This window comes from Pristiophorus japonicus, chromosome 14, assembly GCF_044704955.1.
Source record: "Pristiophorus japonicus isolate sPriJap1 chromosome 14, sPriJap1.hap1, whole genome shotgun sequence".
In the NCBI taxonomy this organism is placed as follows: Eukaryota; Metazoa; Chordata; class Chondrichthyes; family Pristiophoridae; genus Pristiophorus; species Pristiophorus japonicus.
Window position 1 is genome coordinate 176524993 of NC_091990.1, and position 13768 is coordinate 176538760.

Consider the following 13768-nt stretch of genomic DNA (forward strand, 5'->3'; position numbering starts at 1 on the left):
TTTAAACGAATACCACAAGAATATTTCAAGCAGAGACGATACCACAGTTGTGACAAGTTGGCAAATCTCTGTGTAATCACGCTGTATGAAATAATTAGCGAAAATCAGAAGCATTGACAAATTTAACCGATTATACTTGTAATGCAATGTAAAAGGTTGACAAGGCCCGAGTACTATAACTTTCCAACAGATGGAATTCTCGTTGTCCTGTGAATCCCATGACATCACTAACAGACTATGGGCTGCAAGATCCTAAAGAGAATGAAAATCTCCTGAAGAGTGACACTCGAAGTTCTGAATAGGTGATTGTGATCATGAGCAAAAATGCACCACAGTCCCTCACAAAGGTCTCCGCCATGTACTATATTGTAATATTATCAACCGGGACACTGGGGAGGAAGGTCTTTGCACTGTGTCTGTCATCTAAATATATTACACACTTTATTAGCACTTATCAAAGCAGTTTATTTATGTGCACATATTTTGTAAACTGTCTTTGTTGTCTTAGGAGAAAGAGTTCTGTGGCCTATGCAGCACAGAAGCCATGGTTATTGAACACTACAGTGGAAGAGAACATCACCTTTGGAAATCCTTTTAACAAACAAAGGTAATCAATGTTGCGTAAGGGTAGACTAGACATGTAGCAGTGATTACTATATAACATGGAAACTTTCTCTCTATTTTTGACCTCATACAGTATTTATTTAATCTAGTTTATTAAACAATGAAATGACAGCTTGGTAGAGGATATTAGTGTATCAGTGATTTGTGCAATGGAGGCAGCAGGAATGGATTCTTGCACAAAAGTTTCTACATGGTAAGTCCCAGATCTCACTTTGCTTTTTTTCATGAAGGGGCACTGGGGTTAATTTTAACCCTATTCATTTGGCGGAAACTGGGTAGGTGGGCCATTAAAAACAAGCAAGTTACTTACCCGCTCAAAACTTGACCCTTTCACTCCATTTCCCATTTTAACCTGCAGGCAGATGAGGCGGCTATCTAAAGCAGGTGGCATGCTCATGGATTAATGCAAATCGGGGTTTTATTGTGTCAAAAGGACCCCAATTGCATTTTAACCGGGGTGTGAGTGGAGAAGCTTTGCCAAAAGGCTGACTATTTTCAGGAAAGATTGAAGAGACCGGGGATGAGGATAGAAACAGTTTATTAAGGCGGGTAAGTGGAGCTGAGTCCACGGCCAGATCAGCCATGATCTTGTTGAATGGTGGAGCAGGCTCGAGGGGCTAGATGGCCTACTCCTGTTCCTAATTCTTATGTTCTTATAACAACAGTTAAACAAAACAGTACTGCAGCTTTATCTATGTATACAGGTGCAGGGCTTGAATCAAACTTTAAAAACTGACTCTGTTTTATAAATGATCATTTTCAGCGACACACACTTTAACTAGCTGTGTAATTATAGAAAAAAGAGCTAGAGATACAGGGGTTAGCATCTCCAGCCCTTGGCTATGATGCGGGCTATCAGTTGACATCTACACTTGTTTCAAGATTGGATTGAGTGCTACGAAGTCAATGGAAATAAAGGTAGGGAGAGATGTAAAACATGCTGCCAATACGCTGTCACTCGTTTTACACTATCGCACAAAGTCAAGATCTACTAATTCAAATTTGGCACCGCGCAGTGTGTCCAGTCGCCTCAGGGGGTGGAGCCTGCTGTCTGCGCCAAAAAAACGATACCACACCTTCTGCGCATGCGCGATAAAAAAATGATTTTTTTTTTTTGACGTTATTTCAATGGACGCGCATGCGCAGTACAGCTCCGGGTTGGCAATCGGCCATTTTTAAAGAGACAGTTGTGTGTGAGAGAAAGAGTGCTGCACAAGTTGGGCCCACACTTGAGGGAGAGGGTAAGTCCTGCAAATTCCACAGTCTGGCTTTTCTAAATGTTAAGTACTGAGCGGGCTAGCCATGCTTCGGTTCCTGGGGATGTCTCCATCAGCTACGCTTCGGGTGATGCAATGTGCTATCATTCATCGTGGTCCTTCAAATCAGCCTGCTGCCTGCGCTGTGTGAGCCTACTCCTGCCACCCACCCTGGCCCCTCCTCTGCTGCTAACCATTTGTCTGTTCTGTTATATTTTGCGGAATTTGAGGCCAATCCTGATGATGCAGAAGAAGATTCAGACAAGGACAAGCCTGAAGAGGAGAACATCTTCCAATCCCACCCTTCAGACCAAGAGCATGGGGGCAAGGGGGAGGGGATGGAGATGGATGAAGCCCCCACTGTTTTACTGACTTTGGTGGAGGTGCAGGTGCCGCCCATTGAGGTGCCAGCCCCTTCCGTGACGAGTGGTTTGAGTGTTGGTGGGACATTCCATGGTTTCCTAACGTCCGAGGCTGCAGGTCCCAGTGGTGGGGTGCAGCGAGGCACATCCAGGGCCCCACCTTCCGAGGCTGCAGGTCCCAGTGGTGGGGTGCAGCGAGGCACATCCAGGGCCCCACCTTCCGAGGCTGCAGGTCCCAGTGGTGGGGTGCAGCGAGGCACATCCAGGGCCCCACCTTCCGAGGCTGCAGGTCCCAGTGGTGGGGTGCAGCGAGGCACACCCAGGGCCCCACCTTCCGAGGCTGCAGGTCCCAGTGGTGGGGTGCAGCGAGGCACACCCAGGGCCCCACCTTCCGAGGCTGCAGGTCCCAGTGGTGGGGTGCAGCGAGGCACATCCAGGGCCCCACCTTCCGAGGCTGCGGGTCCCAGTGGTGGGGTGTGAGCCACACCCGTGGGGAGGAGGGGAAGGAGAGCTCGACCGCACTCTCCTGAGGTGCAGGATCTAACAGATGTGGTTCAGATGATGGCAATGAGTGCGGAGAGCATTGACTTTACGCGATCACTCCTGGACACCATCAGTGGGGTGGGTGATGAGGTAGCGGGACTGTTGGGAGAAGTAACAGCACTCTCACGAGAAATGGAAACAATGTCAGTGACCATGAGGGAGAGAACGTCACAGGTAGGTGATGCGCTGTCGGTGAACATCAGGGGAATGTCAGAGATGGTGCAAACACTATCACTGAACATGAGGGAGGGAATGTCACAGGTAGTTGAGACAGTTTTGTTCAACATGAGGGAGGGAATGTTGCAAGTTGTTGAGACACTGTCATGCGCATGAGGGACGGCATGTTGGAGTTAGCTGCTGCAATAAGGGAACACGCCCAGACCCCGTGCCCATTGACAGAATCAACTGCCACTCCCACTCCAATCCCCAGACCAGCCTCTGAAGAGCCCCAAGCCGGGCCCTCCACATTGCCGCCTGGACCCTCCAATTGCCGACTGTCACCCCCCTCCCCTCCCGCCCCCCCCCACCCCCCCCCCCACAAACCCCAGAAACACTGTGCCACCGCCTGCGGACAGGTGTGGAGTCACCAAGACCGAGCGCGGCGGGCGGTCTTAGAATAAGGTGGAGGAGAGAAGGGTGCAGCCTTTCTTTGCTGATGCTGTTGTTATTATTATTGTTACTGTTGTTCTCAAATGAAAAGATTTTTGTAAATTATGTAAATTTACAAGTTTAAAAGTTAGTAAGTGATCTTAAAGTTTGTAAGTGGTCGTAACTGAAAACTTTAAAGTTTAATACAAGAATAATTTATTAAAGTTAAGTTAAGTACAAACTGTTAAACTTTTGAATAAAATATATTTTATAATAAATCTGAATCATTTTCATTATTTGTTACATTATTAAGACAGCGGGCAGGACAGGTTCTTTGTTCTCTCTCTGTATGGATGGACTTCTCTCCCCGCCCCTCCCCACCCCAACTCATTGAAGTCTTGTGACTTCTCCCCTTCTCCCCCCTCCCCCAAACTCATCGCAGTCTTGTGCCGAGTGCAGATGCCTTCCGATCACCATCTCTCCCCCCCACCCCCGCACCCCCGGGCTTGTTTTCCAGCCGAGTCCCGAATCCCGAGCCCCTGGGTCCGGGTGTGGGGCCGTTTCTGACAGCCGACACTACGATCCTCCAGCCCTGCTTGAAGCCCTGGTGGTGGTATATGAGTAAAAAAAAATGAAAACTTCAGAAATCCAAGAATCTTCCATGTACTCCGTAGAAAGGTAAAAAAAAAGTTGAACTTTATCGTGGATATTTCAAGTGTTAGAGACTCCCTCTAAAAACTTTGATGAAAAACAATGGCGTTTTCAGCGACAATTTTTCAATTTGCTCTGCGTCTGTTAACTCACCAGAAGGTATTTCGGGAGTGGCCAGATATGCCGACATAGGATAAAAACATTTTGGGGCAAACTGCCACAGACATGAGGGACATGACGTCAAAAAAACCTAACCTAGAAAAATCGTAACTAAAGCAGTTACGCTGGCGCAAATTCCAGGGGGAAACATTGAGTTAAATAATTACGCCAGAAAAATGGCGCGCACCAAAAAAAAGCGCAAATGACCCGGGAAAGTGGAGCAGTATAGTTAGGTTGGAGTCAGATCTAGCACAGGTGATCCAGAATCCTCCTGGATGACTGGAAAAGAATATTGGGCCATAAATTGCGGCCTCTCTGGGTGTGTACGATGTGCATACACGCCCGAAGAGGCCTCGCAAGTGTCAGTCTCGGCGTGCGATGCACGTGCGCCAAGAACCAGCAACTTGCGAACTGTCAACATTCCTTTTGACAGTTCGCAGCATCCCCGGGATTTTCCCAATCACTGCCCAGCGAATGTCCTTCAAACTCTAACACTTGGTAAAAGCAGAGGTATAGCCTGCTTTTCCCGATGTTGGGGAAGTCCAAAACCAGAGGCCACAGTCTAAGGATAAGGGGCAGGCCATTTAGGACTGAGATGAGGAGAAACTTCTTCACTCAGAGAGTTGTTAACCTGTGGAATTCCCTACCGCAGAGAGTTGTTGATGCCAGTTCATTGAATATATTCAAGAGGGAGTTAGATGTGGCCCTTATGGCTAAAGGGATCAAGGGATATGGAGAGAAAGCAGGAAAGGGGTACTGAGGCAAATGATCAGCCATGATCTTATTGAATGGTGGTGCAGGCTCAAAGGGCCGAATGGCCTACTCCTGCACCTATTTTCTATGTTTCTATGTTTTTACCAGCGTAAGAGTTTAAAAAGATAGAAAAATTAAATGTTATCACTAATTTGTATATTAAACACCCTGTCCATTAAGGTAAGTTTATTTTTACCCCTATTGAAACATATATAAAAAAAAATCAAAAAAATACATTTTTGTCTAAAACATTTAATTAAATTCAATTTCAATTAATTTGAAATATGCGAGGTGTTTTTGTTTAATTTGTTGTGTTGTGTTTATGTTTTTGGGGGTATTCTCATTGATAGTAATGGGAGCTCGTACAAACGGAACTCCCCATTATTATCAATAAGAATACTCCATGTTCATTGATGATCCAGGCCCACGTGATGCCAAGTTGCGCTTACTTTTCTGGGATGCGTGGCCCGTACGCTGGGCTGCGAATGGAGGCCTTGAACCGCAGGACTACGGTCCTCCGGGACCACCAGGTACTTGCGGGGAAAAAAATTCTTGCCGGGGGCGTCCACCCGCAGGAAGCCTCCAACCGCAATTTCTGGGCCATTATATCCATCTTTAACACATGCGCTACATTTTAACCTACAAGCCCTAGATGCCTTTCTTTCTCCTTCCTCCAGCCAGAGATAGCCTTACAGTAATGACCTAATACAATCAAACATTTTAATGGTATGTGCATAGTTTGGGACATGAGGTTGCACTATACTTCACATATGGTACATAAATAACTTTTAATGATAGTTGCACTGTCACATCAACCTCTTTGTCAATATTTGCAGCATTTTAATGGTTCAGTAAGCAATTCTCAAAATGGTAATGTTTTGCAGACCATGACAGATGGTGGTTTTTTTTGTCTGCTGTTAATACGTAGTTTGTTCAATGGTTTGACAACATTGTTTTTCTCAGAGGACACAATGGGCTTGGGGGAGGAGGAGTTCTACATGTCTGGAGCCACCACCAGGTCTGGAACCCTCAATGAGGAGTAATTAAAATGATTCAGTATTTGCGCTAAGTTTGGCGAACAGAATGACACAGAAATCTTTTATTTCACCTCGACGGCATAAGTTCTAATGCAGCCCAGATGGATGGGAAAAGCAGCTCTTCTCTCCGAAGACAAATTCTATAAAGTGAATTGAAGCCAGCGAAAATCCTCTTCTAATTGGACATAGGCCTACAGAACAGTATTACTCAAATAAGTCTTGTGCTGATTCAGCTGTTGAACTCCAATTGGCCATAAGATGAGACTGTCATTCAGCGGGTGGTGTTCATCTGCCATTGGCATCAAGGGGCCTCCAGTTGTCTTGGTTAACCCTTGCCACTGGATTAAGACCTAGCTCTGTCAAGCCCGTGTGGTGGCTGGTGTGCAACGGCCACCCCACGTTAAAAGAATCCACGCCCAGGCATCTTCCACCCTTCAGTATGTAGTTCGGGACCTAGAATGTCAGGTTCCTCATTGAAACACCTGTGAACTCATCCCTTTTTGTTGTGGAAGCAGGTCATCCTCGATACGAGGGACTGTCTAATATAGATTGCTAGAGTAGAAAGAGTGAATTTTGAATTTCATTTACCTTGTGATTTCAAGGGCATTTTTTTTGTATTTAGATGCCTGTGCGTGAGTTCTTTTAACGTGGGGTGGCCATTGCACACCGGCCACCACACGGGCTTAGCTGAGCAAGGTCTTGGTCTAGTGGCAAGGGAGTCCAAGACGACTTGAGACCAGGCACTGCCAGGCACCAGGGCATTATTAGCACCCTGATTAGAGTCATATACTGTCACCTTTGTGCAGCTGCTGGGCCCAGCAAAGCCCCCCTTGCTATATTAAAATGCTAGATAAATGTTATTGTGAAAGAGCCAACAAGTCAATCAGCCAGTTCTTCACCGATATTTAAGAAAAGTTTAAAAATTAAGTTTGAAAGGTTACCTCAGAATCTTTTTAAACTTCATTTCACACTGCATTCTTTTATACTGTTGATGTAACGTAGCAGTATAAGATTCCCTGTTTCACATGCTCACAATTTGAGTAACTTTACACTGGTTACACCACAGGGTTAGTGCTAATCCAGAGCTGAAACCGTTTCATATTGTCTCAACTAAACTAACTAAGCTATAAAACAGTCTCTACTAGCATGGGGTGGCGGGAAGTGAAGTCGTCCATGGTCTAATTCCTCGCAATCAGCCCTTATCTTAACTAGAGCGTGGAAATAAATCACTGCCTAATCAATTACATCACTTAACTGGTTTAAGCTCCGAGTCGTTGCTTTCTTTTACTCTGATAAAACATACAAGATTGTGGAAAATAAATGATTGCTGCTATCAACAAAACAATGTAGAGGCTTACTGTTTACTTGAAATCAATAGGATCCCGTAAGGCTTTCAGATAAAACCAAGAAGGAGTTTCCAACTCTGCAGTTTGTGTTTGATTTTCCCGAATCTATTAACTAGATGTAATAAAACGATTCCCATTGACTCTTTGCTGCTCTCTCCACAGATATAAAGCAATAATTGATGCTTGTTCACTTCAGCCAGATATTGACATCCTTCCTCAGGGAGATCAGACTCAGATTGGTGAGAGGGTCAGTAAACACATTGTTAATCTTTGATTTTTTTAAAACAATTTTTCCCATTAAACTAAACGAAGTATGGTTGAATAGAAGGCAATCACTGGATTTTAGTCATCATTTGCTTTTCTCATTTTTTCCATGCCTGACAATTAATAGAAACAGCAATGTACAGCTGCTACAATATTAGCTTTGCACTTGAGCGAATGGTAGGGCTGGTGTTGTGAGATTCACACTAATTCCCAAAGTAATACACACCCATGAGAAGCAACCTCTGCAAATTAGGGTATTTTTTGGGTTTTATTTTCTACACATCTTTGAGGTCACTGCGACACGTTACACCAGTCACTGGTGGAGAGGGCCGGCAAAAGTCCTGTCCCCACACCACAGGGAATATCTCGCCATTATGAGGGGTGTTTGAGTAGCACTTATATTCATTTTGCCCCCTTTCTACTCTTGGGAAAGTGTTCAGCCTCTGTTCAGCAATGGCATGGTTGAGATAGAAAATTACAGCTAGGATGTCATATCCTATTAGTACATGGCACAAGATGTAGTTAGTCATTTATTATGACATCCTGTTAAACATGTATATATTAACTTTAGTTAGACATAAATCCAGTTCCATATACTTTGTTATACTAACTCCATAACTTTCTGAACCCATTCATAGTCCTCTCCTGTGAATCACATCATGCTATTTTGCTTTGTGGATGTCACAATAGTTGTTCATGAAACGGGTGATCATCATCACTCTCAGCCAGTTTTGTTCATTATAATGTGTACAGATCATGTTTTCCTTTAGCAAGCATTTCTCTTCATGCTTGACTGTTATCATTTATTTTTCCTGTTATCATTTCCCCCTTGCTAACAGCAATTTGACTGTTGAGATTTTCAAAATAGTTTCCATTACGAACAAAGAGTTGTAAGATTAGGTCAGATTTGCAATATCTGTCAACAGCAATAGAGATGCTGTAGAAAATAATATCCTCCTCGACTGGATGTAATAGCCAGTGCACATTGTGATATTTAGTAATAGGTCACTGCGACACATTACACCATTGACTGGTGGAGAGAGCGGGCAAAAGACCAGTCCCCACAGTTGGCCATTATGAGGTGTGTTTGAGTGGAGCTTATTCATTATTTTTTTACCGCCTTTCGTCTCTTGGAATGTATTCAGCCTCTGCTCAGTGATGGTGCCAGTCACAAACTTCATTCTCTAGCCATCGGCTCCATCCCTTTCCCTGGCAATAATCTGAGGCTGAACCAGACTGTTTGCAACCTTGCTGTCATATTTGACCTCGAGATGAGCTTCCTACTACATATTTGTGCCATCACTAAGACCGCCTATTTCCATGTCTGGAACATTGCCCAACTCTGCCCCTGCCTCAGCTGATCGGCTGCTGAAACCCTCATCTATGCCTTTGTTACCACTAGACTTGACTATTCTAATGTGCTGCTGGCTGGCTTCCTATTTTCTACCCTCTGTAAACTTGAGGTCATGCAAAACGCTGCTGCCCATGTCCTAACTCGCACCAAGTCGCATTCACTTATCACCCCTGTGCTCGCTGACCTACATTGGCACCCAGATAAGCAATGGCTCAGTTTTAAAACTCTCCTCCTTGTTTTCAAATCCCTCCATGACCGCGCCCCTCCCTATACTGTAATCTCCTCCTGCCCTACAGTCCTCCATGATCTCTGCGCTCCTCCAGTTCTGGCCTCTTGAGCATCCCCGATTTTAATTGCTCCACCATTGGTGGCCCTGCCTTCAGCTGCCTAGGCCTTAAGCTCTGGAATTCCCTTCCTAAACCTCTCCGCCTCTCCTTCTCCCATCTCCTTTAAGATGCTCCTTAAAACCTATCTCTTTCATCTGCCCTAATATCTCCTTGTGGCTCGGTGTCACATTTTGTCCGATAATGCTTCTGTGAAGTTCCTTAGGATGTCTACGTTAAAGACAAGTTGTTGTTGTAATGGGATATTTAATCAAATGAGTTTAACACTCTATCTTGGTGAGGACAGCCAAGGTCTACCCTACTCTAGCAAATAAAGGGAAGCATGGAATGAAAAAATGCTATTCCTACCAAGTCGGCTCCAACTTAATCTCATCAGGGATAGTCCTGCATAAACGCTGAATAATTTCCCAATGTAATCAAGCAAAACTCAACATTTACCCATTTATTAACTCCTCACAAGCAATATTACCACTGGCAACCAGCACTTGATACATCATTTACTATAGAGCACTTATCATCTCAGTGTCTGTCTATCGATATAACCTCCAGAGATCTTCATCACATCTTAAGAAAAAAGAACCTTGTATTTATATAACAGTCTATCACATTCCTCAAAAACTAATCAAATAGCTTCATAAACAGTGAATTGCTTTCAAATGTAATCGCTGTTGTTATGTAACAAAATGCAGCATCCACTTTGCAAACAGCAAAGCCCCACCAATAGCATACAGGTGAGAGCTGGGAGTTAAAAAAATCACCCGGCCCTCATGGTGCTGAGATCAACACCCTTTGAAACTCACCTCAGCCCGCGCCCACCAGTTCCCACCAGAAAAAAATGTATTGCTATTCTTTCAATATAAACACAGTCTAGTCGCCTCATCATTTTGCCCCAGATTGCCCCGGGTTCTGTAGATAAATAGACCCAGCTTTATAAGCAAGTTATTTTTGGTGATGTTGGTTGAGGAAAGAATGCGAGCCAGTTACCAGGAGAACTTGCTGCTCTGCTTAGAATATGAGAACGTTGACTTTCACATGGAAAAGGCAGATAGTGCCTCAGTTTAATGTCTCATTAGAAGGGCAGCACTCCCTTGGTATACTGCACGGAAGTGTCAATCTAGATTTCATACTCAAGTCCTGAACTGTGGCTTGAACTTGCTTGGGTTGCTACTATCACCAGGAGGTCAATTTAACGACAAGTTCAGTGTCCTTTGAGATAACATTAATTGTGATCTAAGATCACGTAACAGGGTGGGCCACGAGAAGGTTGTCATCATCCACCCCATGGCTTGAATTCAACAGCCTTCATGACTCAGAGGAAAGCATACTGCCAACTGAGCCACGTTGAGCTGTAAGTCATTGAATCATCTTTGTTGCACTTTTGTGAACTCTTTCAACACACACAAATGTGCTGAGGCTCTCTCTAATTGGGAGTTCCCCCACAGGATGCCTACACAGATGCCGGGGCAGTAGTGTTGCATATACTTTGCCATTCCATGCGGAGAGCTCTAACGGTTATGCCTAGATGGGGAGATAAGAAATGGCCAGTGTCTTGTTAAAACGCTGCAAACAGTTGAGCACATCATCAGGTTAAATAAGTGCTTTAATGGTGTACCAACATTGAAGGGTGTGAGCCTCTTCATTTCATTCTAATTAAATGTCAGTGAGTTTGTGGGGAATGAACTTGAGTCTATATAGCTTTGTTCCGCTTGCTGTATTTAAGTGGTTGAATTGAGTTTGTCTTGTTTTGATTATTTTTTTTCTCCTCAGGGAATTAACCTAAGTGGTGGTCAGCGACAGCGTATTAGTGTTGCAAGATCCCTGTACCAGCGAACTAACGTGGTATTTCTGGTGGGTTTGGTTATTTACTTGTCTCTATGTAAAATGCGTGTCTTGTGCCCTGGAATTCTTTGTTGGTTTCTAATTTTCAATTTCTAATCAGTAATTAAGTTTGCAGATTTAATTTAAAATCCAATCTGCTGACGTTAAAAAATTGTCAATTTTTAAAGGTGCTTTTAAGCTGGAATAACTTTTGACTTCATGAAAACACACAGCCATTAGTATAGACACCCTGGGCTACAACTTTGATTGCGTAGCATCTCTTGTTTGGGCGCAATGGGTCCCACTTTGAGTCAAAGATGGCGTCCAAGCCGCCCATGCACACATCTGGTGTGGGCCGTGCTGGATGCCATCTTAGTGAGGGCATTAGCGGGCGCCGGCAGCGGCACCAGAAGTATGTACAGTAGGCAGATCATGATATCGCTAAGCGTGAAATGCTGATTTGACACCAGCACTGCCATTTTCATCTTCAATGATGGAACTAACATCCTATGTAAACCTCACGCATATGTGTTTAGCAGCTGCAATGACCTTGTATCCGCAATACTTAATGGGAACATTAACCACTCTCGGGTGAGTTGCTAATTAATTTCTACTGGTTATGGAAGTGTTTGGAGATTTCTGGAGTTGTTTAAAGTTGGTGAGGTGACAGGGAGTGGTGCTACAAGTTGAGAAGGCCTTGCTTCTGACTTCAAGGGTTCTGGTCAGACCACTTTCTCCCAGTCATATGTGCTTTAGTTGTCATCCCCCTTGGCCTGCAGAATTTTTTTTTTTAATTCGTTCATGGGATGTGGGCGTCGCTGGCAAGGCCAACATTTATTGCCCATCCCAAATTGCCCATGAGAAGATACTGGTGAGCCGCCTTCTTGAACCGCTGCAGTCCGAGTGGTGAAGGTGCTCCCACAGTGCTGTTAGGGAGGGAGTTCCAGGATTTTGACCCAGCGACGATGAAGGAACAGCAGTATACTTCCAAGTCAGGATGGTGTGTGATGTGGAGGGGAACGTGGAGGTGATGGTGTTTCCACGTGGCTGCTGTCATTGTCCTTTTAGGTGGTAGAGGTAGCGGGTTTGGGAGGAGCTCCTGAAGAAGCCTTGGTGAGTTGCTGCAGTGCATCTTGTAGATGGTACATTTTGCAGCCATGGTACGTTGGTGATGGAGGGAATGAATGTTTAAGGTGGTGGATGGGGTGCCAATCAAGTGGGCTGTTTTGTCCTGGATGGTGTCGAGCTTCTTGAGTGTTGTTGGAACTGCACTCATCCAGGCAAGTGGAGAGTATTCCGACACACTCCTGACTTGTGCCTTGTCAATGGTGGTAAAGCTTTGAGGAGTCAGGAGGTGAGACACTCGTCGCAGAATACCCAACCTCTGACTTGCTCTTGTTGCCACAGTATTTATGTGGCTGGTCCGGTTAAGGTTCTTGTCAATGGTGACCCCCAGGATGTTGATGGTGGAGGATTTGGCAATGGTAACATTGTATGTCAAGGGGCAGTAGTTAGACTCTTGCTTGTTGGAGATAGCCATTGCCTGGCACTTGGGTGGTGCGAATGTTACTTGCCACTTATCAGCCCAAGCCTGAATGTCATCCAGGTCTTGCAGCATGTGGGCACGGACTGCTCCATTATCTGAGGAGTTGCAAATGGAACTGAACACTGTGGAGTCATCAGCGAACATCGCCACTTCTGACCTTATGATGGAGGGAAGGTCATTGATGAAGCAGCTGAAGATGGTTGGGCCTAGGACACTGCCCTGAGGAACCCCTGCAGTGATGTCCTCCAACCACCACCATCTTCCTTTGTGCTAGGTATGACTCCAGCCAATGGAGAGTTTTCCCCTTGATTCCCATGGACCAGTTTTACTCGGGCTCCTTGATGCCACACTCAGTCAAATGCTGCGTTGATCTCAAGGGCAGTCTCTCTCTCCGCACCTCTGGAATTCAGCTCTTTTGTCCATGTTTGGACCAAGGCTGTAATGAGGTCTGGAGTCAAGTGGTCCTTGCGGAACCCAAACTGGGCATCAGTGAGCAGGTTCTTGGTGAGTAAGTGCCGCTTGATAGCAATGTTGACGACATCTTCCATCAACTTGCTGATGATTGAGTGTAGACTGATGGGGCGGTAATTGGCTGGATTTGTCCTGCTTTTTGTGGACAGGACATACCTTGGCAATGTTTCACATTGTCAGATGGATGCCAGTGTTGTAGCTGTACTGGAACAGCTTGGCTAGAGGCACGGCTAGTTCTGAAATACAAGTCTTCAGCACAGCAACTGGAATGTTGTCAGGGCCGATAGCCTTTGCTGCATCCAGTGCGCTCAGTCATTTCTTGATATCACATGGAGTGAATCGAATTGGCTGAAGATTGGCTTCTGTGATGGTGGGGACCTCAGGAGGAGGCCGATATGGATCATCCACTCGGCACTTCTGACCGAAGATCGTTGTAAACACTTCAGCCTTGTCTTTTGCACTCGCGTGCTGGGCTCCACCATCATTGAGGATGGGGATATTCATGGAGCCTCCTCCTCCTGTTAGTTGTTTAATGGTCCACCATCATTCATGACTGGATGTGGCAGGACTACAGAGCTTTAATCTGATCAGTTGTTTGTGGGATCACTTAGCCTTGTCTGTAGCATGTGGCTTCCGCTTTTTAGCATGCATG

General features: G+C 45.1%; 1 protein-coding gene across 7 annotated transcripts in view; it reads left to right on the top strand.

Moving 5' to 3' along the window:
* Window positions 1-13768, top strand: part of abcc8 (ATP-binding cassette, sub-family C (CFTR/MRP), member 8) — a 349595-nt gene that overhangs the window by 255955 nt on the left and 79872 nt on the right. For 6 of the 7 annotated variants that reach the window (XM_070899879.1, XM_070899873.1, XM_070899876.1 and 3 more), the window contains 3 exons: window positions 509-607; window positions 7482-7566; window positions 11049-11129. In XM_070899879.1, coding sequence (XP_070755980.1) covers window positions 509-607; window positions 7482-7566; window positions 11049-11129 — 265 coding nt within the window. The remainder of the gene's footprint in view (window positions 1-508; window positions 608-7481; window positions 7567-11048; window positions 11130-13768) is intronic. The other variant, XM_070899878.1, reaches the window with a different exon arrangement.